Source organism: Gossypium hirsutum, chromosome A01 (genome assembly GCF_007990345.1).
Source record: "Gossypium hirsutum isolate 1008001.06 chromosome A01, Gossypium_hirsutum_v2.1, whole genome shotgun sequence".
NCBI classification, from domain to species: Eukaryota; Viridiplantae; Streptophyta; class Magnoliopsida; order Malvales; family Malvaceae; genus Gossypium; species Gossypium hirsutum.
The window spans coordinates 110,233,620-110,258,533 of NC_053424.1; the positions used below are offsets into that span (position 1 = coordinate 110,233,620).

General features: G+C 32.6%; 3 protein-coding genes and 1 long non-coding RNA gene across 15 annotated transcripts in view; 3 read left to right on the plus strand and 1 right to left on the minus strand.

Moving 5' to 3' along the window:
• LOC107925432 (putative branched-chain-amino-acid aminotransferase 7) overlaps window positions 1-15,630 on the minus strand; it is a 50,051-nt gene extending 34,421 nt beyond the window's left edge. For 2 of the 8 annotated variants that reach the window (XM_041113132.1, XM_041113126.1), the window contains exon 1: window positions 14,059-14,276. In XM_041113132.1, coding sequence (XP_040969066.1) covers window positions 14,059-14,093 — 35 coding nt within the window. In that variant the 5' untranslated portion in view covers window positions 14,094-14,276. Of the gene's footprint in view, window positions 1-12,111; window positions 12,375-12,549; window positions 12,663-12,740; window positions 12,837-12,947; window positions 13,065-13,153; window positions 13,244-13,315; window positions 13,448-13,542; window positions 13,720-13,797; window positions 13,979-14,058; window positions 14,280-15,333; window positions 15,396-15,474 lie in introns of those variants that run through there. The other 6 variants (XM_041113112.1, XM_041113107.1, XM_041113120.1 and 3 more) reach the window with 6 other exon arrangements.
• On the plus strand, window positions 5,347-9,113 carry LOC107925433 (probable pectin methylesterase CGR3). 4 transcript variants are annotated; one of them, XM_016856096.2, is made up of 7 exons: window positions 5,347-5,661; window positions 6,587-6,749; window positions 6,971-7,010; window positions 7,215-7,256; window positions 7,742-8,116; window positions 8,438-8,493; window positions 8,721-9,113. In XM_016856096.2, exons 2-7 carry the CDS (start codon window positions 6,627-6,629, stop codon window positions 8,871-8,873), a joined length of 789 nt encoding a protein of 262 aa, XP_016711585.1. In that variant the 5' UTR covers window positions 5,347-5,661; window positions 6,587-6,626; the 3' UTR covers window positions 8,874-9,113. The 4 variants fall into 4 exon arrangements, with proteins under 4 accessions (XP_016711585.1, XP_016711583.1, XP_016711586.1 ...); XM_016856094.2 differs by having other exon boundaries at window positions 5,355-5,661; window positions 6,548-6,749; XM_016856097.2 differs by having other exon boundaries at window positions 5,371-5,661; window positions 6,606-6,749.
• LOC107925428 (protein trichome birefringence-like 13) lies at window positions 9,250-11,976 on the plus strand. The gene is made up of 6 exons (XM_041113096.1): window positions 9,250-9,707; window positions 9,906-10,083; window positions 10,232-10,372; window positions 10,713-10,833; window positions 11,270-11,404; window positions 11,593-11,976. The coding sequence occupies exons 1-6, from the start codon at window positions 9,272-9,274 to the stop codon at window positions 11,854-11,856; spliced, it is 1,275 nt and encodes a 424-aa protein (XP_040969030.1). The 5' UTR covers window positions 9,250-9,271; the 3' UTR covers window positions 11,857-11,976.
• A 1,145-nt stretch (window positions 15,631-16,775) lies between the features above and the next one.
• Window positions 16,776-23,910, plus strand: LOC121229289 (uncharacterized). 2 transcript variants are annotated; one of them, XR_005927021.1, is made up of 3 exons: window positions 16,776-17,149; window positions 22,065-22,169; window positions 23,426-23,910. It is a non-coding gene; the product is annotated as an uncharacterized lncRNA (long non-coding RNA). The 2 variants fall into 2 exon arrangements; XR_005927022.1 differs by having other exon boundaries at window positions 22,065-22,162; window positions 23,426-23,901.
• The last annotated feature ends 1,004 nt before the right edge of the window (window positions 23,911-24,914 follow it).

Genomic DNA, 24,914 nt, shown 5'->3' on the forward strand with positions numbered 1-24,914 from the left:
TTTAATGTTTTGCAATTTTTTAAAAAAAATAAAAAAATCTACAGTTATATATTTTGATTTTTTTTAAGTTTTAAAATTTTGAATTAATTTTTTTTTCAATTTCTAGACAATAAGTTAAACTCTTTCTACTTTTTGAAATTTTTTTATTCATTTTTAGAATATAGAACTTTTTAAAAAAAATTAAAATTTATTACAACTAGTGTAGAATATATATTTTTGAAAATTTCTAAAATTTAAATACTTTTTTCAATTTTTATATATTATTATGATGTTCTAAAATTTGCGTTTATATATATATATTTTAATTTTAGAAAATTTTATTTAAAAAAATTATTTTAATTTTGATTTTTTTAAAAAATTTGAATTATTTATGTATTATATATAAAATTTTTAACATTTTAATTAATATAATATAGATAATATTAAAAAATAAAAAAAGAAGACTGACGTGATGTATTCTAATAACATTATATGTTAGTCTTTATTTTTTTAACGTTGTGGGCTAATTTGAATAATAAAATATAGTTTTAAGTATCAAAGTGAGAAGAAAAAAAACACCAAAGCAAGAAAATATATATAATTCGAAAGCCAAAGTAAACATTAAACCTAAATATTATTATAATATACAGAAATCTCTAAAGAGTTGTTTAATTCATTGACTTGTAATGCTATTTTTTGAAATTACTTTACAATATTTAAATTTCAATATTTTGATCATCTTGTAATATAGGGTGTCTTATTATGATCTCTTTATTAGATAATCTAAAATTTGCGACAGCATTTGAATTTTTTAAAAAGATATCTTATATTAAGACAAATTAAAATATATGAGTTATATGACGTGGGCAAAGCATGGACAATTAAAAAAGCACAGTAGAAAAGGATTTGGAAACAGATTTGATGTCTTCTTCTCTTTTGGGCCAAAAGCGGATTCGAAGCATCAAAGAAAATCCATTTGGCAAAGGCATCATCAGTCGGCCACTGCATGGCTTAGCCCTCTCTTTTTCAGTATCTTCAATTACCTCTGCCCTGCTGCTTATTTATCATTCTTGATAACCAAGAAAATTGTAATCAGTCATTTGTAACCAAAGCTAAGCCATGCCCACCATTCTCTCTTTGATTTAGAGATTTATCATATTTAGTTTACAGAATGGTTAATATAGTATTTGGTACTTAAGTTTGCTTTTAATATTCGATTTGATACATAATTTTTTTTTTGTTTCAATTATGTATTTGAGTTTGGTTTCAATATTTAATTTGATACTTGAACTAGTTCTTATCCCAGCTAAGTACTTATATTTTTTTACTAGAGTAGGCGTGTCAAATATTTATCAAGGCAATTGGTGACATTTCATCTAAATACCAAATTATACATTAAAACTGAATTCAAGTACCAAATGACATATTAATCCTTTAGAGAAATTACAATGAGATTTTTCCACTATGTCTTTTGTTTTATATATTTCAAAATATTGTTTTGTTATATTTCATTATGTGTTTTTTTTAAATAAATCTAGACTTTTAACATTCGTGGATGTCGAAATTAGACCTAAAATATTGTTCATAGATCAAATCACCCAATTTAATTCAATGCGACCTCAACATCCATTGGTGGAGCCTTGGCCCCTTGGTTAAATGATATAATTGCTCTTTAGGTCCCTTTTGAAACTAATACTTTAATTTAATTATTTTTAATCTTGTAATTAAATTTTAATCCTCTAAAAATTAATAATTTGATTTAAACCATTTTAACATAAAATATTTAACTTTTGCCTCTCCAAAAATTTTAATTTAATCTTGGCTCCCAACTCAAAATTCCTAGCTTTGCCCATACCATGGTTATCAAGGGGCACCCTATATATATATCCCACTCCCTTATTTTGCACCTAAATTTCTCAACCTAAACTTTTTAGTTAACCTTAAATCTTCAGGTCTGCCATCAATAGAAATTTGATGCTCTGTACGAGCAAATAGAAGACAAATTACAAAGGAATACTAGAAATGTGCGACTTTTAGAATTGTGCAAGGGTTATTTGCCACTTTAGTTGAAAGATGGAAACTCTTTCATTTTTCATGTGATAAAGTGACAATAACGCTTAAAAGTTATAACTTTAATAATAGACCCTTCAATCAACTAACAATTAATAATGATAATGAGTTCATTCTACTTATTCTCATCATATTATAAATTATTGGGCACAGTTTCCATATAGAATAATCACTTATAAAGTTCACATAGTTGAAACCATTCACTAAACCACTATCATATGCCCATGCCACTCCTAATGAGATTAATTGATATGCCAGAGCTTGCATGTTATATATAGTTGAAAAAATGTTGCTAGCAGATAAGTCATTGCAACACTACTTACTAGCGTGCAATTTTGTTTTATTAACTCGTATATCTCAAAGTGCAATTGAATCACCTAATCAAAGTTTTGTAGTTTGAGTTGAGATTGTTTTATAAAAAGTGTGTAGATCTTTGAGGAGCATTTTGACTTAAATTGATAAAGGTCTTCTTCAACTTACGAACTCATATGAATATATATTCAAGTACTAGAGTATTGATGATTTATTATTGTAACTATCTAAAATTCTAAGTATACTTTGACTCTTTTTTTCAACATATAATTACTTTTGAATCTAGAATTACATAAAGATCCGAAAGGTTAACCATAATTAACAAGACTCTAGGGTGGTGAGGCGACCAACTCAATGTGGAATATGTAGAGACGAAGGCCACAATTGACATTCAAAGGCTAGGAACAATGGGTGGTGCAATTGATAATTAAACCATGACTTTTTTGTTAATGAATTAATATTTTATTTATTGCTAAATTTAATTATTATTTACGGTGAGTTTTAAGTTTTGAAGGGTTTAATTGAAGTTTCAAAACTTTTAAAGGGCTTAATGAAAATTTTTAAAAATTTTTAGGGTCTAATTAATTTTTTTACAAATTTTAAGCTGCTTAACAAGACTTCACAACATTTTGAATGAATCATTAAAATTTTCAAAAAATTTAGGAGGTATAATAAGGGGCTTCATGAGAATTTCCCAAAATCTCACCATGGCTTCAATAACGATCTGCCTTTGCCTTAAGAAATTTTTTAAAAAACAAAAAAAAAATTATTATTTAAATTTAATGACAACTCCTAGTGAGATCGGTTTCATTTTTTCGGTTTTTTTATTCAAAATTTTTATTTTCTGAATTAAAACCGAATCAATAGACATAAGAAATCGATTATTACTGAACCGTATTAAATCAATTTGATTCGGGTTTCCTAATTGTTTTTGGACTTTGAGCTTTTGGACTTTATTTAGATAAAATTATTTTTGGATTTGAACTTTTCAACTTTAATTAGATAAAATTATTTTTTAGATTTATTAGACATTATTTGATAACTTTAATTTTTTTTCAATTATACATAAAATATCAAGTACTATATTCATATAAAAAATAATCTCAAAAATCAATAATTATAAATGCTTATTAAAAATATAATTAAACACTAATTTAATCACTCTCAATCTTCACCAAACATAACCAAATGTTAAATTATTTGTATTTTATAACTCTTGTGCTATGTTTGGTAGGAACATTATTTTTTACACATGCTTTAGTATATGGGTTAGCAATAAACTAATTTAGTCGGTTACATTTAGGTACTCCTATGACTTGTTTTTAGCTAAGAGAATGAAAAATTTTCACTTATTTTAAAGAGTTTTTACTCATTTATCTAATTTCAAGTTTAAATTTGTACTAATTATTTTTTATTTTACTTCTAACAATTGTAACACATGCGTAATAAATAAGCTTTTTTCTCATTTTATTTTCTTCATATTATTACACCAGTAATCAAAGTAGGCATTAATATGTAATGACTAAAAAAAAAAAAACTCAACTTGGAAATATTAATAATGATAACCAAAATTTTAACAACAATAATAATAGAAAAAAAACACAGTACATAACAAGTAAAAAAGAGATGAACACTTGAATTCTTGAAAGTTTTAACAATAATAATAAAAAAACAATGAATTCGTGAGACTAAAATTGAAATTAGATTTAATGTTTATTCTTTTATTTTATTATAGAATATGTAAGAGTATAATAAAACTATATTTAAAATTTTGAAGCAATGAGTTTTGTTTTGTGCTTTAAATGGGTTTTTATATCGGATTTATATGTTTAAAATATTGATTTATTTTTTTTTGAAAATTAAACAATTTTTTTTAAAAAATTTCAATATCCAATAATAAAATAAAATGGAATTAAATTGAATTGATGTGATTTAATGATATTTTCTAACCGAAATTAAATTAAAATATAAAAAATTTGAATTGAATTAAATTGCCAATTGGATTCGAATCCTCTCAATTTTTGTCATTGGTATGCCCTACATATATTTGTCCTTTAAAAGAAGTCCTATTGATACATAGAAGGGGTAAACGATGAACTGATTTGTCCAAAAAAAAAATACTACTGTTTTAATAATATGTCTAAGTTTATTAGTAATGAAAATAAATCTGAATTTCGGACATGATATCTAAAGGTAAAGCGAACTTGAGCCCAAGGTAAAGCCAACGTATGGTCCATAGATGGGGATGGTAAAAAATTCTGATTTTGGCCATTTTGATTTGATTCGATTCGTTAAGATTAGAATTTTTTTTTAAAAAAATTGAGTTCAAAGAAGGTAAAGTGACATTAAAAAAATAATCAGGTTGGGTTAGGTCGAGATCAGGGTAAATCTATCCCGCTCCATCTCAAGATATTTGTAAAAATACTCCTAATATATATATTAAATTTTTGCTTTCAATAAATGAACATATTAAGTTTTAAATCTAAACTCAAAAAAATTAATCTTATTTACTTCAAAATAAAAAATAAAACAACTAAATTAAATATAGATCATGTTAAGATAAAATCAAATGTTCTATTAAATTTTGAGTTTGGATACATGATAAAATTTTTTTAAGAGTCAAGATCAAGTCGAAATCGAAATGAATTGATTATATTTTAATTTGTCCACCATTCCATATTGCCATCCCTATCCATAGATACAATCATAATTAAGGTAAAAAAAAAAGTGGAAATGATTTCTTTTGGCTAGACAGAACCCTTTTTTTGACTTTTTATTTATTTATTCTAATAATATAAAAAATAATAAATTATTCGAAATAAAATAAATTAATTATTTAATTACAAAAATAGATATAATGTAGAGTAACCAGGCAAAAAATACTAGTCAGGCGGCACCGGCTGATTACTATGTATTTGATCTATTTTCATAATTAAGTAATTAATTTATTTTTTATATTATTAGGGTAAAACACCTACTTATATTTTTCTTCAAAAAAAAAAAAGTAGGCCGACATACTAATAAAACCTGCTGGCTATTCGGATTTTCCGACAGGGAATCTTCTGTTTCCCTTTAAATGCCAAATGGATTGAACAAGTGTTTATATACTTTTGGATCTAAGATTCTGTAATTAAAAAAGAAGAAGAAGAAAACAATCTGTTTTATTAATTAAACAAATTGAAATAAAGGTGCATAAAATATACTGGAGTGAAGACCAGATACAGATCTGGATCGTGCCCTAAGTAAAGCCCATAAAAGAGTAGCACTTCAATTCTTCAAATCTTTTTTTTTTTGCTTCAGGTAAATCTGCTTTGTGATTGCTTCGTTGCTTGTATTTGATTACAACACTATTATTAAAGTCTTTGTTTTAATTCTTCGAATTATCCTTATCCTTTATCCTTTTCTTTTTCATGTTAAATTTATCAAATGATTGTTGCAATAATTGTGCTTGTTTCTTCATTGAGAAAGTATAATTGGGTGTTGAAGATTATGGAAAGATATTGGATTTCATTGGGGTTAATCGTTATTTGATTGTTAATTTGAACTGGATTTTGTGATCATGATGAAGCATCTTTAGGAACTGTTGGTGTAGCCAAAGCAGTTTTGTAGGGTTGAGGATTTTATTATTTGGTTGGTTGATGAATTATACTTGCTTATAGAAGAAGGAAGTTGGTAGATGGAATGTTAATTCTACTGTCTGCCCCGTTTTTTTTTTTAATTTCTTTTTACGATCCAGAGAATCCATGAAAGTTCCATTGGTAATATCTTTGTAGATTGTGATACATGAAAAACGGCCAGTTTTCCGAAAGCTAATCAAGTATAAATGTTATCACCTTTGTTTTGCTTAACTTTAAGATGAAATAAACTATTAGTCGTGATTCTTTTTACTAATATTTAGTTTTTATATTATTATTTATTACAACACAAGTACTGCCGTTGCTGATATTTGATATTAGAAAAAGGGTGAAGGGTTTTGATATATAAGCTATTACACAATGTCTTATAAGAATCTTGATAAGGTGCTTCTTGAACAATTTTTGCAATTATGAAGTGAGTTTGTGAATGTCACTGATATCAAGCATTGAATAACTGAAATAAATGAAAATAATTGATTTTTTTATTCATAGATCATGATATCAAATTGAAAGTTAAAGGGTTTTGAAATGTTTCTTTTCCTTTTATGAAGATATTTGAAGATTTATAGTTACTTCTTTGTCACCAACAGAAGCCATAATACATTGCAGTCTTATCACTGTTATATAACCATGTCAAGGAGGCCTGTAAATCCTGCTCGGCGCTTTGCTGATGGCGGAAGCATCCCTTTTGTTGGCTCAGTACAGTCTAAGACACGTTCATCACCATTCTTATCTATTGGGCTTTTGGTTGTGGTAGCTTCAACTTTCATCTTGCTTTTTGTCGTCTTTGTTTTCTTCATTTATGTCACTTTGTGTTAGAATTGAACTGTCAATAATGGTATTTTTGGTTCGCTGCCATGTTCATTTTCTTGTTCTTCATCTCTGTCAGCTTTCTTAATAGAATGTTTTTAGTTATACTGTAAAGTGCACCTAAAATGCAAGAATAATGATCAACTCGCTTATTGAAATTTCAGGGTGCAATTCTTCTGATTGGCTATTTGCATTATGGTTCAGGTTTCTTTTTTCTGCACTCTTTTTGAACTTTTTTTTCTTAGATGCAATACCTGAGTTATTATGGTTCATGAAATAATCTCTATATCAGGCTAATTGAGCTACTGAGATTGAAAAATACTAGCTCTTGTCTTCCTACATGACTTGTAGTTATGTGCTTCCTTTTATTTCTGTTTTCAGTTAATTATTTCTTTTGTTGGTTTCCAGGGCAATCCACCAGTGTAAAAGAGGCACTAAGTAAAGTTGAAGGTAAATGCTTATATTATCTTCTTATTATAGTTCCCAAGTTTCTGAATTATTGGGGTACGAGTATGAAGTGGTGTTGATCTATGATGCTGCAGTGCAGTCTATGAGTAGGTTATGCAAGAATGACTTTTAGAATGAATCAGTAAAGTTTCCAAATATTTCCTGTTTGGTGTTCTGCTAGTTGTATATTACTAAATGATCTGTAAATGGGAGTCTCAATATTGAAATGCCCACCTAAATGGATTTCCTAAATTTTGGAACTTTATCAATCATCTGCAGTTCGATAACACTTTAGGGTAAATTTACTTTTACATGCATATTTCTTTCATTGGCACTTGTAAATGGTAGAATGAAATGGTAATTTTTCTCTTGAGGATTCAAGGTTGCAACTATTCAATTTATTCTCTGCCTTTCCAAATTGTTGGAGTGTCCATTTCCCAAAAGGAAAGATGAGGAAGTTCGTACTGCACATTTTGATGAATTTGCAGGTGGTTCTTCATGCACATTAGAAGTTCAGAGAGCACTACCTGTTCTGAAGAAGGCTTATGGTGACAGCATGCATAAGGTACTGCATGTAGGCCCAGATACTTGTTCAGTGGTCTCTAAGTTATTAAAAGAAGATGATACTCAAGCCTGGGGTGTGGAGCCATATGACTTAGATGATGCTGATGCTGGTTGCAAAAGTCTTGTGCATAAAGGCATCGTGCGTGTGGCAGATATCAAGTTTCCTCTTCCATACCGTGCAAAATCCTTTTCCCTAGTCATTGTGTCAGATGCCTTGGATTACTTGTCTCCTAGGTACCTTAATAGAACTCTTCCAGAACTGGCGAGGGTATCATCTGATGGTGTTATTATATTTTCTGGTAATGTCCTCATTGTGTTTTGTATGTTTGAAATAAAATAATATTTTATTTTCAATATTTGTCTGCATGTACTAAAAAGAAAACCAAAACTCAAACCTGATTTGACTAGGGCATGGAGCTTTCGTTAGCTACTTTATGTGATGAAATACTAACTGGGCTGAGATTGCTAATTTCTATACTAATCAATATCATAAAGTTAATGGCACCTGACTTTTTTTAAGTTCTTTAATATTGCAATCTTGCATGCTACTTTTATGTTTCATAGTTACTTAATTCAGGTTCTGTACTTTCCTGCTGATGCATGTATGATTCCTTGGGCAGGTTATCTAGGTCAGCAGAGAGCTAAGGTTACAGAGCTATCCAAATTTGGTCGTCCTGTAAGTGTGATTGATCACATTTTGTATTTTGACTAGAGTCTAAGGTCAACTTGAGCTAAGATAAGTTAGCAGTAGCATTTGCTTGAAGTGAAGCAATGAGGCCAAATATGCTGTGGGGTGCTCTGAATTTTCTTGCCATGCAAATGAATAAAACCTGTGGGATTTAAACTTGAAGAAGCTTTCTGATACTGTGAAATCTATGTTTATTTTTTTTCATTTTTGTGAAGGCCAAATATCGAAGTTCAACTTGGTGGATAAGATATTTTGTTGAGACTAAACTAGAGGAGAATGAAGCCGCTGCAAACAAGTTTGAACAAGCATCAACGAAGAGGTCATACAAGCCAGCTTGTCAAGTTTTCCACTTAAGGTCGTTACATTAATGGTATCAAGTTGAGACATTCCACCAATCAAGTCGGGCTCATCGATCTGAAAAGCATCCTCCTTTTACCCAAAGGGCAAACAGTGTTGTGATTAACAAGGCCTTTGGAGTAACTCACATTTTTGCTTGAAGTTTTAATGGTGGAAGTGGGTTCACTTTGAAGTGTACTACATGTATTATTATTTCTAGTCTCCAGACAATTTTTTTTTTGTTTTCCAAGTGAGTTTTTATGTCATCCCAATTTTCTGTTTTTTTTTTCCTTAAAATATTTGTGTTCTACACATTTTGCCCAAGTTCATCGTTTTGGGCCTCGGCCCTAAAAATCACAGAAAAGAAAAAGGAAAAGGTAGTTAATGCTTAGCAAATTTATTTAGTGTTCAAAGGTTAACGATTGCCGCCATGGCAACAGCAAATATGCTCTCATCTCTTTTCCCTTTATTCTCACTCGTATGCTTCATCTCAATCTTTTGCCTTCTCTCTCTTTCTAGAAAAGCCTCCATTTCTTCTTCTTCCCCAACACATCCCTACTTCCATCAAGTAAAACCCACCATGGTCACCGGTAACATCGAGCCCAATGCCACCTCCGGATCTTTCCCTTATACGTCGAGCAGCTCTTCATGCGATTACTCTGACGGGTCGTGGATCCACGACCCGGATGTGAGATTGGATCGATATGACAGTAGCTGCAAGGAAATATTCAAAGGATGGAATTGCATTCTGAACAAAAAATCAAACGGTCGAGATATCGTTAAGTGGCGATGGAAACCTCGTAACTGCCATCTCCCGCCCTTCGATCCTCTCAAGTTTCTTCACACTTACAGGGTTACTAATATCGGTATTCTCACCTCTCACGAGATTTTGAAATTAGAGAAAGTACGAGCAAAATTGAGTTGTTTGTTAGTATGTTTTTGTGAAGCTAATTGAAGCAATTAGGGTTCTATTGTCTATTCTTTTTCTTTTTAGTTATGATGGACTCTGTTTTGATTATGTTGCGCTTTTATTAGTTGCCCTTAACCAATATTCAGCAGTGTAGGGTTTGTTGGTGATTCCCTAAACAGAAACATGTTTGTTTCTTTGTTTTGCGCTCTGAGACGTGTGGCCGGTGATGTGAAGAAATGGCGTCCGGCTGGAGCTGATCGTGGCTTTACTTTTCTTCACTATAATCTTACCATTGCATATCATCGAACTAATCTTTTGGCACGCTATGGTAGGTAAGCTTGTTTTAAGCCTTTATTTTTAACCATAGCTAGTAGGGTGTTTTGCTTTGTGTTTTTGTTCCACGGTCTGGACTGGAGTTTGGAGTGACTGTACTATTCTTGGTAGCGATTAATGTGGTTCACTCTGCCTTGTTTAATGCAGTTGGTCAGCTAATAGTAATGGTGGCAAGTTGGAAGACCTTGGATATAAAGAGGGTTATAGAGTTGATGTTGATATTCCGGAAGGCACTTGGGAAAAGGCTCCAGGCTTCCATGATATACTCATCTTTAACGCAGGACACTGGTAGTTTTTATTTTCCATTTTAATATGTTATAGACTGTTGATGATATGTTAACATATGTTTAAGTTCTTGTTTGTTGGTCCTGAGTTTTCCTTTTTGATTCTATGGTCATGTTAAACAACATGCCAAAATTGGATCCTAATACATGCTAAAATGTTGTTGAGCTTGGATGTCTATATAGCAAGATATATACAATACTCAAAGCGTTTTGGCACTGGTTGTGTAATTTGTGAATATGTTGGTTCCTGGTCACAACAATTTCTTGTTATTCCAATCCATATGTTTCCATGTAGTATCAGAGATTCCAGACTTAGATTACCATTTTGATTTTTTCTTCCGTAGGTGGTGGGCTCCTTCAAAATTTGACCCAATCAAGTCACCCATGCTTTTCTTTGAAAGGGGTCTGCCCTTGATCCCTCCTATTCCTCCCGATGTTGGATTTGATAAGGTTTTGAAACACACGGTATGTTATCGTACACGGTGTTTAATGTAATTTAATTTTTTAATAAGATTCACACAGGGTGCTTTCAAAAGAAAGCTTATTTGCTTGCTGCTGCCTGGACAAACTCGGATCGAGCCTGAACTGACTGAATGCTCCTATACCTTGTCCTCGTAGAGGCATACTTTTCTGTCTAGAGAACTCTCAGCTTTGGCAGAGTTATACCTACTAATTTTCCTTTGTTATGATCATCATTCTGAGTAATTTGGAAATAATAATATACTTCTATGATGTGAACATCCCTGATTAATATATATACATATACATATACATATACATATACATATACATATACATATACATATACATATACATATACATATACATATACATATACATATACATATGTGTGTATGTGTGTGTTTACCCACTCATAATGTGTTATATTGTTGATTAGCAGATACGGTTTGTGGAGAAAACAATGCAACCAAGTGCTATTAAACTTTTTCGTACACAATCACCCAGACATTTTGAAGGAGGTGATTGGGACCAGGGTGGTTCATGTCAGCGGTTACAGCCTTTATCACCAAAAGAAGTGAGTCTCTTTCAATGATCTCTATTATTTTCTAGTCACACTGAACATTATAATTGGTTAATTAAAGTGTGACCTGCATTTTATTATAAGTTCAACTACTTTCATCTATTTTTGAGGAAGAAACTACTCGTGCGTTGGTTTGTTTATGCTCGGAATCAACGTTTGAAAAGGTTTGGATCCATTTTTAGGTGGAAGAACTCTTCTCATTGACGAAAAATGGTACAAATGTGGAAGCACGCCTTGTGAATCTACACCTGTACAAGTCTCTCAAGGGATCAAATTTCCACATCTTAGATATTACCCGCATGAGCGAGTTCAGAGCAGATGCCCATCCTTCCACAACTGGAGGAAAGAAACATGATGATTGCATGCATTGGTGCTTACCGGGAATTACAGATACATGGAATGACTTGTTTGTAACTCATCTTAACAGTCTTAAAATTAGAAACTGATCTATTATTATTATTAAACTAACATCTTACTCTATATATTTACCGATATTGATTCCTTATGCTGTTAAGAAGAAATTTGTTAATTTTTAAAGTCATTTCTGGTGATGGTTCAAATTGTTATACTCTGTTTCAACCATGTCTTCATTCTCTATCTCTGTGTATTTGTGCTTGAGAGTTGAGGCTTAAAATATTTTCCTCAAATGGGGTCTATATAAAAGGGCCTCTGTCAAATTAAAGCTTTAAGATTGGATTGTGTCAATGGAAATTTTTAAGCTATTATTATTCTTTGGCTTTCACAGAGCGCCTGAAAGTAAACATTTCCTTTGATTGAAACTAAAGAAAACCGCAACGAAAATGGCAACTTCCAGCGCGAAATGTAGATATTGCATCATAAAAGAGGAGGTCAATCGATGAGCATGGTCCATCCCAGCTTGTCCTCGATCAGACCAGTTTGAATCCCTGTTAGTGTTGCATGCAATTTCTGAGCCAGTGTTTCTACTCCCAGTTTGTATTCGATCCTACATTAATATGATCGATAAGAAAAACTGATATGGAAGTAGCAACTAAAACGATAACTGTAATCTCCAACCCCGCAGTCAGCATGAAATTGTATTTAATTGAAACATTTGCAGCCAATCATCCTTTTGACAGATTTGAGCAAATAAAGGAATTCTAAGATATTATTATCCTTACCTTTTGCCCTGGTAGGTTATACTTGCAACAGACTTCACAACCATAGCTGTTCCTGTGCAAAAGATTTCTTCAGCATCAAACACCTCCTTGATCGGAATAGCTCGTTCCTCAACCTGACAACCAGAGATCGGGACTCCAGGGTTACTAGGCACGCGAATACACATATATATAGATAGTTATTGATGAGTTACCTGGTATCCAAAATCAGATGCAATTTCCATGATGCTTTTTCTTGTGATTCCTGGGAGAATTGTCCCATGAGTTGTTGGAGTTGAGATAACATTTCCCTGTATTTGAATACACATATGACTGTTAATATGCTTCTCTTTTTTAGCAATTTTTCTCATGTCCTTCACCATCCACCCTACAAACTACTCCAACACCCCCATCAGTTTTACCTTGAGAATGAAGATATTGCAAGCAGAACCTTCCTCAATGTTGCTTCCAGTCGATGCATCCAGAAATAAGAGATCTGAGAACCCTTTAGCTTTTGCTTCAGTTAATGGCTTGTAAACCTGCATGCACAATAAAAAAATAGCCAACAAAACCAACATTAACACAATCATGCACCAAAAAGAAATGAAACAGCAAAAGCAGTTCTTACGGGCGAGTAATTCGTGACAGCTTTAATGCCTCCGGTACCACCAGGAATAGCTCTACGGACATTGTCTTCAACCATCAGGTTCAGATCACCCTTCAAGAATGAAGTATTATTTAACTCCCATACATGCTTGACTTTTAATGAAGCTTCAAGACAGCAGCATACCTTATGATAATTGCCCACTGGGGAAGCATACACTAAGAATGTGTAATCTGATGATGGTTTCACTCCCAGATTTCGACCAGTTCCCATAAGCAAAGGCCTAACGTATAAAGATCCTCTCCCATAAGGTGGTACCTGTATCATATAAACATTATTTACTCACTAAACAAAATCTTTGGCAAGAAGAAGAAATTATTTTCCGGTAGAGTGTAAAGTCTTAAGTTGAATACCCATCTCTTGTTAGCCAGCACAGTCTTTTTGACAGCATCTATGAATTGGTCAACGGTTGGTGATGGCATGCACATTCGATCCGCACCGATCTTCATCCTCAGAGCATTCTCTTGGGGTCGGAAGAGCAGAATCCCCTCGTCTTCCTTCCTATACGCCTTTAGTCCCTCGAATAACCCCTGTTGCCACCATTTGTTTTAGCGTTAGGTGTCCATATCTGAACCGGATGACATAGAATAGCGGTAATGAGTTCTCACCTGGCCATAGTTTAATATTCCAGATGAAGGGCACATCTCAATGTTGCCAAAGCGAGTTAAGGTTCCATTGAAGAACTTTTGTTCCTCTTCAGTGAAATTCATGACGTACATATAATCAGTCTTAGTTAGAGCAAATCCAAGTTCATCCCAATTCACATTCGCATATTCAGCCTTCTCCCTGCTGTAACAACACAAAACCATTAGAAAAAAAAAAAGCAGAAAGAAAAACAAATCGATGTATATAGGCAATGTTAATCTTACCATTCCACCTGCTCTTGTTTAGATAAAGAACCCATTAGAAATGTTAATTTTGTTGAGGAAAAGGCAAGGAAACGAAAATGGGAAGGAAAAACCAAATTGGGTTTTGTTTACTTACTGTGAAACTAGTGAGTGTTGAAGAGCTTATAGAGGAAAAATAAATGCATTTTATTTATAAAATGGAAATATGAAATAGGGTGCGTGGGATTAAGTTTCCATTGAATTCTTTAACCAAAAAAAGGAAATATATATATATATATATATAAAATGATTCTCATGGTTTCACACCTACCTGAGGAGATTCCCTTTTTGACTGTCCATGCATTGATTTCTATTTGTTTGTATATTATGCATTAGATAAGTTCAATGTTAAAAAGAAAAAAAAAACTACTGCATTCATTTGTTTTTGTTTTGATGTATCAAAAATTTGTATTTGTTTTGATTTTTAAAAAATGAGCTTTTAAGGATTATTTTTATTAAAAAAATTAATTTTTAAAAAAAAAATTAAATATTAATTCAACTAATACCGGTGTTGTAGCAACAACTTTAAGGTTGTGGGTTTAAATAGGCTTAAATGTTTAATAATATTTTCTAATTTAAAGATTTAGAAATGAAAATAATTTAAAATTACTATGAATAATAATTAAAGGAAAAATATAAAATATTTCTTTTAGCATAGTTTATATTTTTTATGAAGCTAAAGAATTGTACGAAACAAGTTATTTTGTACTCAATAATTTTTTTCTATATCATTTATACATAATTTTGATAATTTTTTCAAACTCTAAATTTTAAACCCTGAATCAAAAAGTTAACTTTAAGGTTTAGGATTTAGATTTAAAATTCAGAGTTGTATCAATCAACCTAAAGGATTGGAAAAATTATTTTAAAGCTTTTAGTAAGTTAATCCAACACAATCTATATTATAATATTTTAATCAATCCTCTTTTGTTAGGTACAAGTTAATTACTCCTTTATGGTTGATTCCTTTGGACCTGGAAGAATGAACTACAAAATGTGAACTTAGTGTGAAACATAAATTAATATTTCTATTCAATTGAGACCAAGACTTTGGCAAAAAGAATCAAGGAATAAAACCAAGAATTAATTGAAGTTCAATCGGTAAATTTTATGATTTCTTAAATAATGATAAATTTCTTCATTCAACAACCATATATATATATATATATATTAAAAATAGCCAGCTTTATAGGTGTAGTTATGATCTTAATTTGACCAAATATTCTCAAGTTTTATTGATTGGATTGCCATTGTTACCTGTAAATTCTGGATTCACAAGTCTGTAATGGACCAATGAGAGGTGTAGCATAAGGCCTTAGCTGCAAAATATTAAGAAAAAAAGAAGAAGAGAAGAGTTGAGAAAACAGAGGTTTAAAGTAAATAAGAAGAATGAAATACCTTTAGGTTAGAGAAGAGGGTTTCAAATGTTGAAAGTTGATTCAACTTTGCACAACAAATGCTTCGACTGAACATGAACATGGCTTTTTGGGTTCAAATCTCTGAAACTTGTGGAGAAGATAAAAGAAGTGTTGGTAATGGTAGCAATTAATGGGGAGGTTAGGAGAAGAGATTACTTCCACTTATACTCTTTCATTAATGTTTGGTTGTAACCGCATTAATCCCATCTCTATTTCTGTTTTCTAGTTAAAATCATAAAATGGATCTAATATTTTCATTAAACTACACTATTCATCACTCATCTTTCAACCCATTTCTATTTTGATCATCTAAGTTTCAAACAATACTTATACATTTAATCAATTTGATCCTCAAACACATATAATTAAATGATTATTGCATATTACGAAAAAGTACAAAATACAATCTTATTTATATGTAATTATATTTATCCAGCTCAAATATTCATTTAGATCACTGAACTTGACACATTTTCTCAAGTTGGTACTTATGTTTTTTTTTTCCAAGTTAGCACTCTAATTTTTATTCCGTCAAGAGTTTTGATATTTTTCTGTAACAGTGTTAAATATAAGACATATAATACTCTTAGATTGTGACACGTGACACAAATGATGCCATAATATATTTTTTATAAAAATATTTAAAAGTAAAATATATATAATTATATAATTTTTTAAATATAAAATAAATTATAAAAAAAATATATATCTAAAAATAAAAAATATTACAAAAAAAACAAAATGTAAAATTTAAATTAGAAAAAGTAAAAATATGAAGAAATTAGATATATTTTTCTAAATAAATTGTAAACAAATTAGATGGAAATAAATTTGATGCATGAGTATAGATTATGACACGAGTTGATAATATTGAAGCGGTAGCATGTAGTATTTGTGTTTGGTTTGTTTGAGGGGCTATGAAACAATAAACGGGGGAAACCCGTTGAGACGGACACATCCATGGGTGACGTAAAAAATGACAAATAAAATCAGACATGGTAGTGTGTGTGTCCCAACACAGACAATGGACACAGCGGAACCAACTTTTTGCAACCAAAAAACAGAGGCTATCCCAACATATATTGAATAAAACATTCAATTAATTACGCATTAAATATTTCTTATTTTTCATCTTATTTTATAGTATAAAATTCAAAATAATTAAAATGTTAAAGTAAAAGTAAAAATAAAAAATTTCTTATTATTTTTATGATATAAAAGTTAGGTGAAATTCAAAATGATTTGAAATATTTTACTATAATTATTTAGATTTTTTTTAAATTATCATACTCGTATTTTATTCATAAAAATTAGTGAACACAATTTAAGATCACACAGACAGACCCACAATGAAAAATACAACGGAGCCCAAAAAAGTTAATTTGACCATACGGGTTAAACAAAGCCAACCAACAAAATAACCTAGATACAAAAATAAAACAGAAAAATAGATAAAAAAAAATCATAGTTTGATCATTATTCATTTCGACGGTTCAAGTCCCTAGGAAACAATTTCCAAAAACCATTAAACCATCATATGTTTCCTCTTTCTTTTCCCAACCCGAGATGCATCCAACAGTCAAGCTTCAATCTGGTTCTCTTCCCTTTCGCGATCCAACCTTCGATGCGTCGTGCTCAAGCAGTCCTCCAATAAGGTAAGTCTGTAACCCATCTCTCATAGCTTCCCTGGCAAGTTCGTGTGCCATTAAATTCACAGATCTTGGAATGTGATTAAATAATATATGATGAAAGAACCTTTTATGATGTATGTTTCTTATCAAAGCCTTTATAATCGACCTATCCACTAGATCTGAATTGCTTTTCTTTAAGATTGATGCCAAATCCCCTTCTATTATTATTGATGCATATCCTATCTGTTTCCCCAATAATACTGCTTGGAGACACAGTGGGCCTCTACTACGAACGGAGAAGCAACCTCCTCGTGAGCCACTGTTTTAGATACAAGAATCTCTCTAGAAGCATTTTTTGCCACCACCCCTGAAATCGATTTGGCCTGTGACATATCAAATGCCGTGTCGAAGTTCATTTTAATATTTGGCCCATTCGAGGGGCACCATTCCATATTCACACTTTCCCTGGTTAGTTTTTTAATCTCACACTCATCCGTTTCCTTTACATAACTTATGGCCCATGCCTCAATACCATAACCCATGCTCCTCTTCCCTTCATGTAACCATTTATTTCTATCGGTCCAAATCGCCTATAAGGAGTAGCAAAATATTTGGCATTGCAAACCAGTACTACTATTGAACACCCAAGTAAGCCACTCCCTACTATCCAAGTCTGTTTCTTTCAATGCCCAATCAAGACTTAAACTTACCCAAACTTCTAATTGTTACATAACACTCTCGGAAAATGAGATCAACGTTCTTAACAACCCCTCCACATTTGGGGTACGCTACCTCCGCCACCAATCTTTTTAAGCACAAATTAGCTAGATTAGGGATGAAGTTCCAGGAAATTGTCCAGATTAAAATTTTAATTTTTGCTAGGATATAAATGTTCCATAGTTTTTTTTGTAAAAAAATTTCAGCTCGGTCTATATATAACTAGGACTAGAATTACCTTCATGTAATAGTTCGTTGGCGCTTCGCATGGAAAACTCCCTTAAAGGCTCCTCTCTCCAAACCATCATATCATCATGGGCTTCCACTGCTAAGGGGATTTTTAATATTCTAACTGCATCATCTCTTGAAAAGGTAGAATTAATAAGCTTAATTTTCCATTCTCTTGATTGCGCATCAATTAAGTCTGAAACCATATTGACCTTGTCATTGTTAATGTTTGACAACACTTTATAACATGCAGCCCTTGGAAGCCACGCATCAGCCATAATTGAAAAATTCTCCTTGGTTCCTATCCTCCAACACATTCCGTCATGCAGCAAACCGTTACCTGCCCACACAATCTTCCAGGTATAAGAAGTTAGATTCCCTAACTCAGCATTTAAAAAATAGTATTCGGGAAATACTTAGCTTTTAGAACACGGGATAATAATGAATTTGGATAATTTATAATGTGCCATCCCTATTTTACTAATAATAACATTGAACTTGGTCAAACTACGAAATCCCAATTGTCTATTCTCCTTTAATTCGCATAGTCAGTCCTATCCACACCAATGGCTCCCTCTTCTCTTATGACTTTTACGCCACTAAAATCAAGCCATTATACTTTCTAATTCGCAACAAAAGGACTTTGGGAGTAAGAAACATGCCAAAGAATAAGTAGGGATAGCCTGCAAGATTGCTTTTATAAAAACCTTATTTCCCCTTTGCGATAGAAATCTCACACTTCAATTTTGCCTCATGCAATCCTTTAAAATCTAAAAAGAAGCTTCTTCTTTTTTTTAATTTTTCCCTACCACATTTGGCAATCCTAGATATTGCTTAATATTATTCAAATTGCTTACCCCAAGGATGTCAGATACAACACGTCTAATCCTTTCAGAAGTATTTGTACTATAAAAACAGTGAATTTGTCATAATTCACACATTGCCTAGAACATCTCTTGTATTCCCTCAAAATTGACTTTAAAATTTTCGCTTCCCCTTCAGTTGCTTCACCAAATAGAATACAATCATCGGCAAATAGTAAATGCGAAATTGGAGGGCCCCCTCTATTACTTTGGCACCTTTGATCAAACCATCCCTCAATGCTAGACTTATAAGTGACGAGAGATCCTCACTAAAAATAAAAAACCAGAAAAGGACTCAATGGATCCCTTTGTCAAAGCCTTATTTTGGTTTAAAAATTCCCCCTGCTTTCTCATTCACGATTACTGAGTATGAGATAGTTGAGATGCATTTCATCATATTCTCTACCCACGAAGTATGAAATCCCATTCGTAGCATTATTACCCTTAGGAAAGACCATTCAACTTTATCGTAAGCTTTACTTATATCCAAATTTAGCGTTATGAACCTTTTCTTCTCTATTCTCTTTTGTTGAAAAGTATGCAAAATCTCATAAGCAAGTAGAACATTATCTGAAATTAGTTTACCTGGCACAAAGGCTCTTTAAGCGCTATCAATGCAAGCTTCTAATATGTGTTTAAATTGGTTAACAATCATCTCTATTACCATTTTATACAGAACATTGCATAAACTAATTGGTCTAAAATTCCCTAAGTTCGTCGGATGAGAAACTTTAGGAATTAACACAATATTAGTAACTTTAAAAGATTCCATAGGCATGCCTTTTTTTAAAACGCCCAAACAGAAGTCAACTACATCACTCCTCACAATATGCTAGAACTGTTGAAAAAAAGCCGAAAATCCATCATTTCCAAACGCCTTTATTTGACCTATTTCCTTCAAAGCCATCATGACCTCCTCATTCATATATTTCGCAATTAACTTTGAATTTACCTCCTCTGAGACGCATCTCTTAATTCCAAAAAGGGTATGATCAGTATTCCCAAACTCCTTTGACAAGAAAAGATTTTGAAAATAGTTTCAAGCAATGTTCTCTATTTCACCCTCATCACTAGTCTTTTCTCATCTTCATGCCTTAAACTCTGAATAGTATTCCTTATTTCCCTCTGTGAGGCGTAACTATGGAAAAAATTTGTATTTTTGTCTCCCAACTTCAACCAATAAGCACGAGCCCTTATCTCCCAATACATCTCATCCTTATCAATCTCGAGCTTTAGATGGATTTTTATATCAATTAATTCTACTAAATTCTCATCAATTCTTTCACTTTCTATCAGAACCTCTAATTTTTCCTTTAAATTCTTCTTTTGACTTACCCTTTTGTATTTAACCGAGGCCGCCCATCATACTAAACCATGTTGTAACTTATTCAATTTCTCCAAGATGTTGTCTTTGGTGGACTGCCAAAAACTTCTTACCTTTTACTCAAAAGAATCCTCCTTCACCCACCATGCCTTAAAATAGGCTTTCCTTCTAGACAACTTATTCAATCTTATGTCTATTTGAATAAGGAAAGGGCAATGATCTGAAAAAGAGCGCGGCAAATGTAACATCTCAATTTTGGGCTTAGTCGGAATAGTGGTTATGGGACCACAAATTCGATGAGAAAAATTTTATTTTTATTATATTTTTATGGTCTACGATTTCATAGAATGATTTCGTGAAAATTTTGTTCGAAAATTTTGAGATTTGGGCACTCAATTTAGTAAAAAAGGACTAAATTGTAAAAAGTGCAAAAGTTGAGTTTTATATGTTAGAGGTGTCTAATAGTAATGAAATTTTACATGGGAGGTCCTTAAATGATAATTAAACCATTGTATAACTTGTTGGACAAAAATGGCCTTGGTTGGGTAAATTTTGAAAGAATAGTAAAAAGGGCATTTTGGTCATTTAAGGGTAAAATAAATTAAAAGACATTTTAAACCCCAAATGTGTCCCTTTCTTCTTGCTACAGCAGAATGTACCAAGAGCAGCCATGGTTAGGGTTTGGCCAAGCTTCCAAGCTTAATAATCAAGGAAATTAAGATTTGGGCTTAAATTAAGAAAATACAAGGTTATGGACTAGAATGGTAAATTTCCATTTCTGGATCCGAGGTAAGTTCGTACGATTAAATTATTAAATTTCAATATCATTTTATAAATAGTGATTAATATTTATGTATGTTAATTGTTGAAAATAAATAAATTATGTACAAAAGTTATGAAATTAAACTGAGTATTTCAGAGGAACGAAACGCAGGAAATGAGTACGATCGTTCAGTGAAAAAGATGAATTGACGGTAAATTAGCCAAGTAAATCGAGATTCAACATTTGTTGCGAATTCTCGTGTTTGCTTTCTGTTTAGCTCTTATGAGCTTCCATTAACTCATATGAGTTTCAGTTAACCCTTTTGGGGTTTCAGTTCACCTCTGATGAGCTTCAGTTAGCCTTCAGGCTTCTGTTTAGCACTTGTGTGCTTCAGTTAGCCTTCGGGCTTCCGTTTAGCACTTGTGTGCTTCAATTAGCCTTCGGGCTTCCGTTCAGCACTTATGTGCTTCAGCTAGACTTCGGGCTTCAAATCATGATGTACTCAAATCCGTAAGTCGTTCCTTGAATGGACAAGTTGGTAAGTCGTAAATGTAACGTGTGGAAAAAGAAATGTAAGTAATATTATCATTATTATTATTGAGCTCCATTGTGAAAAATGAGTAAGGGATCCATGAAATGGTAAGTTCATGATAGTTGGAAATGATCTTATGATAATGATCATTATATTGTACCAAAACAGATTTGGACAGCAGCATTGGTCCGACTTTGAAAATGAACTAAAAATAGTGGAAATTGAGTTAGAAGCTTAATAAAATATGAAATTAAAGCTTAATGAGCCTAGTTTCACATAAAGGAAATGGTGAAAGCAAAAGAATTCTATATTATGAGATCTTAATTTGAAGTTCCATAGCTCCAAATATAAATGATTTAGTGACTGTGACTCAAGAAAACAACTTAACCAGAACATGTGTAAATGTGCAATTGGGATAGTTTTACTATGAAAAGCATGTTAGTAAATTGTTTATTATTTTCATGCGAGCTTAGTAAGTGTAAAACTTACCCCCTCCTTTATATTTCTTTTAGTGACATCAGGTTAGCTCGGGGTTGGAAATCGTCGGAGGCAGCATCACACTATCAAGCCAACACCTTGAGAGTATAAACAAATATGGTAGAATTATCAAGTGAGTGGTATGTATAGGGACCTAGTTTTATAACATGTGTTATTATAATTTGGCCAAATATATTGGTCATTAGTGAGCTAATGATTCTGACTTATAAATCTAGCTATTCATGTTATGTCTGATATTGGTGATGTGCATATGCTTGTTTGCCATGCATGGTTGGTAATATGTTATGTGTTGTTATGAGAATGCCATGCTTGTGTCTTGATTGTAGATATATATATAATTACTCAAACATGCCATGTCAATTGCTATGAAATGTATAAGTGTATGTAGGTAATTAAGGGTGACTATTGGCTTGAAAAATAACCTTGAAATTGTCCACACGGATAGATACACGAGCGTGTGTCTAGACTGTGTGTGACACACAGCTTAAGCACACGGGCATGTGCCTTGGCTGTGTGACCCTTACTTGTTCATAACCAAATGGACATAGAGCTTCATAGGCACAGGACACGGGCGTGTCCTAAGCCACATGGACGTGTGTGACCACACGGCCTAATTCACACAAGCGTGTGACTCTCCGAAGTAAGAAAATTTAGTTAAGTTGCCCAAAGATTTTCAAAGTTCTTGGTTTAGTCCCGAACCACCTCAATGTATATTATAAGTTTCAAAGACCTATATAAGGGACGATATGCATGTGTTCGAGATGTTTTAATTTTTTGTGATAATTTTGTGGCCCAGTTTTGCATGTTGTGAATGTTTAAGTCTGGTAACGCCTCGAACCCTATCCTGACGTTGGATACGGGTGAGGGGTGTTACAGCAAATGTTGGATCACTGTAGATGAAAACAAATTAAATATTTTCCACTCCTTTATCTAACCTTTATATATTTCGACCCACAGCTCGTGTGAGCAAGCCTATTTCATAGCTCGTGTGAGTAATGATGTAAATGAAATGTTATGGTTATATATAAAGGCACACTTCGTGTGAGCTTTCCTGAGTATCCGATGAAATTTTAGATGGTTCAACAGGCATGAAAAAGGAATGGAAAAGTAAGTATGCAATTAAATTGAATCAAGACTTATTGAATGGAAATATGAACTACATGATGCTGTACATATGGTTGATTTCATTATATCATGGAAAAACTTACTAACTTATGAGTTGATGATGTTGGTTAAACATTTCTAAGCTTGTGGCATTGGTGTTGAATTTTATTTTAAACTATGATATGTATTATGGAAATGGTAAGTTGTGTTTATGTTGATGCGAGCTTATTAAGCATTGTTGCTTATGAAGTTTCTTTCCTTTGTTTTATAGATTATCAGAAGCTCGATTTGGTTGGAAGCTCATCGAAGATCTATCACACTATCCAAAAATCTTTTCAGTAGTTTTTGAGTATTTTGGCCAAGGATTATAATGGCATGTATAATAGGGGTTGCACGGGTGAGAACGTAGACTGGGACAGACCGTATGTCCCTAGTTCGAAGGTTACACTAGAGTCACACGGGTGAGGACATAGACTGGGACAGACCGTATGTCCCTAGTTCGAAGGTTACACTGCCTGAGACACGGCCATGTGTCTCAACCATGTGAGACACACGATCGTGTGACCCCTATTTTGTAAATTTTGCATCTTTTTCCTAAACTTTTCAAATTGTTTCAAATTGGTCCCAAATTATTTCTAAGTTATTTTTACGGCCCCAAGGCTCGATTTAGGGATAATATGGATGTGTATGAATGATTTATGATGTGATTATAATATTGAATGATATAATATTTAAATGTTTTAGATTGTACAGTAATACTTTGTAACCTTAATCCGGTGACGGAGACTGGTTAGGGGTATTACACGCATCCTCCTAATTGTGTCTACCCAAGTCATGCCCTTCAAAAGAACTCTTTTTTTTACTCCTCCCCTATCATCTCGCAGCCACACACTATTCATTACGAGAGCTCTTCTAGATTGAGCTCGCAATGACAAATCCCGGCCCATCTCAGCTACTTCAAACCCTAACTTCATCTTAGGTTGGCAAAAAGAATCACTATGCCCTAACTGTCCACAGAAGAAACAAAATAAGGTTAATTGTTTATGTTTAAAACTAACATAAGAACAATTCCCAGACGAAAACAAAACCTTCTTTTTGCTCCTCAGAAATCGCCTCATATCCAATTGAATCCTTATTTGCAGAGGATTTTACATTCCTTTGCCCAGGTTTGAACTATCATACTCTACAAATTTTCCAAGAAAATCGCCAATTTTTCTTGCCAACGCCTCAAAGAAAAACCCTGAGGGGCACTTCATGAATTTGTACCCCAAAATTCACAAAGATTAGTGGAACATGGTTATTAAAAGTCCACGGGGACCCCTTTAGTACCCTCTCTAGATCCATTCTGTTGTAGAACCTAAACAAGAATCTTTTCTCCCCCATATCCGAGATTTGTACCCCTTTTACCGGATGCCAAAGATTTTCCATTGTGCTTCTCATCGCTGGGAAATCTATAACACTTGCTGTTAAAAAACACTCTACAAACAGAATTCATCTTCCTCCAAAACCAAATTAGGTTCCTTCTGAGCCTACAAAATTTCCTCTTCTTTGTCATCTAGAGATAATGCAGCCAAATCTCTTTCCATGATTCAAATCTTCATAGAGCAGACTAACCAACGAGTAAAATAAAACATATATCCTTTCACAAACAACACTGTCTAGACCCTTGGAGAGAACCACAACACGAACACAAACCTAAAAACAAGAACCTGCTAGGAGTAGTAGATAGAAACATGCTCGGAAAGCAAGACCTTTTACTA

What these genes read in the sequence shown, in the direction of transcription:
- LOC107925433 (XM_016856096.2), top strand. Translation starts at nt 6,627, where the DNA reads ATGTCAAGGAGGCCTGTAAATCCTGCTCGGCGCTTTGCTGATGGCGGA. An exon ending in CTATTTGCATTATGGTTCAG is followed by an intron (nt 7,011 to 7,214) that starts GTTTCTTTTTTC and finishes GTTGGTTTCCAG; the next exon opens with GGCAATCCACCAGTGTAAAA. An exon ending in TGGTGTTATTATATTTTCTG is followed by an intron (nt 8,117 to 8,437) that starts GTAATGTCCTCA and finishes TTCCTTGGGCAG; the next exon opens with GTTATCTAGGTCAGCAGAGA.
- LOC107925428 (XM_041113096.1), top strand. Translation starts at nt 9,272, where the DNA reads ATGGCAACAGCAAATATGCTCTCATCTCTTTTCCCTTTATTCTCACTC. An exon ending in ATCTTTAACGCAGGACACTG is followed by an intron (nt 10,373 to 10,712) that starts GTAGTTTTTATT and finishes TTTCTTCCGTAG; the next exon opens with GTGGTGGGCTCCTTCAAAAT. An exon ending in AGCCTTTATCACCAAAAGAA is followed by an intron (nt 11,405 to 11,592) that starts GTGAGTCTCTTT and finishes ATCCATTTTTAG; the next exon opens with GTGGAAGAACTCTTCTCATT.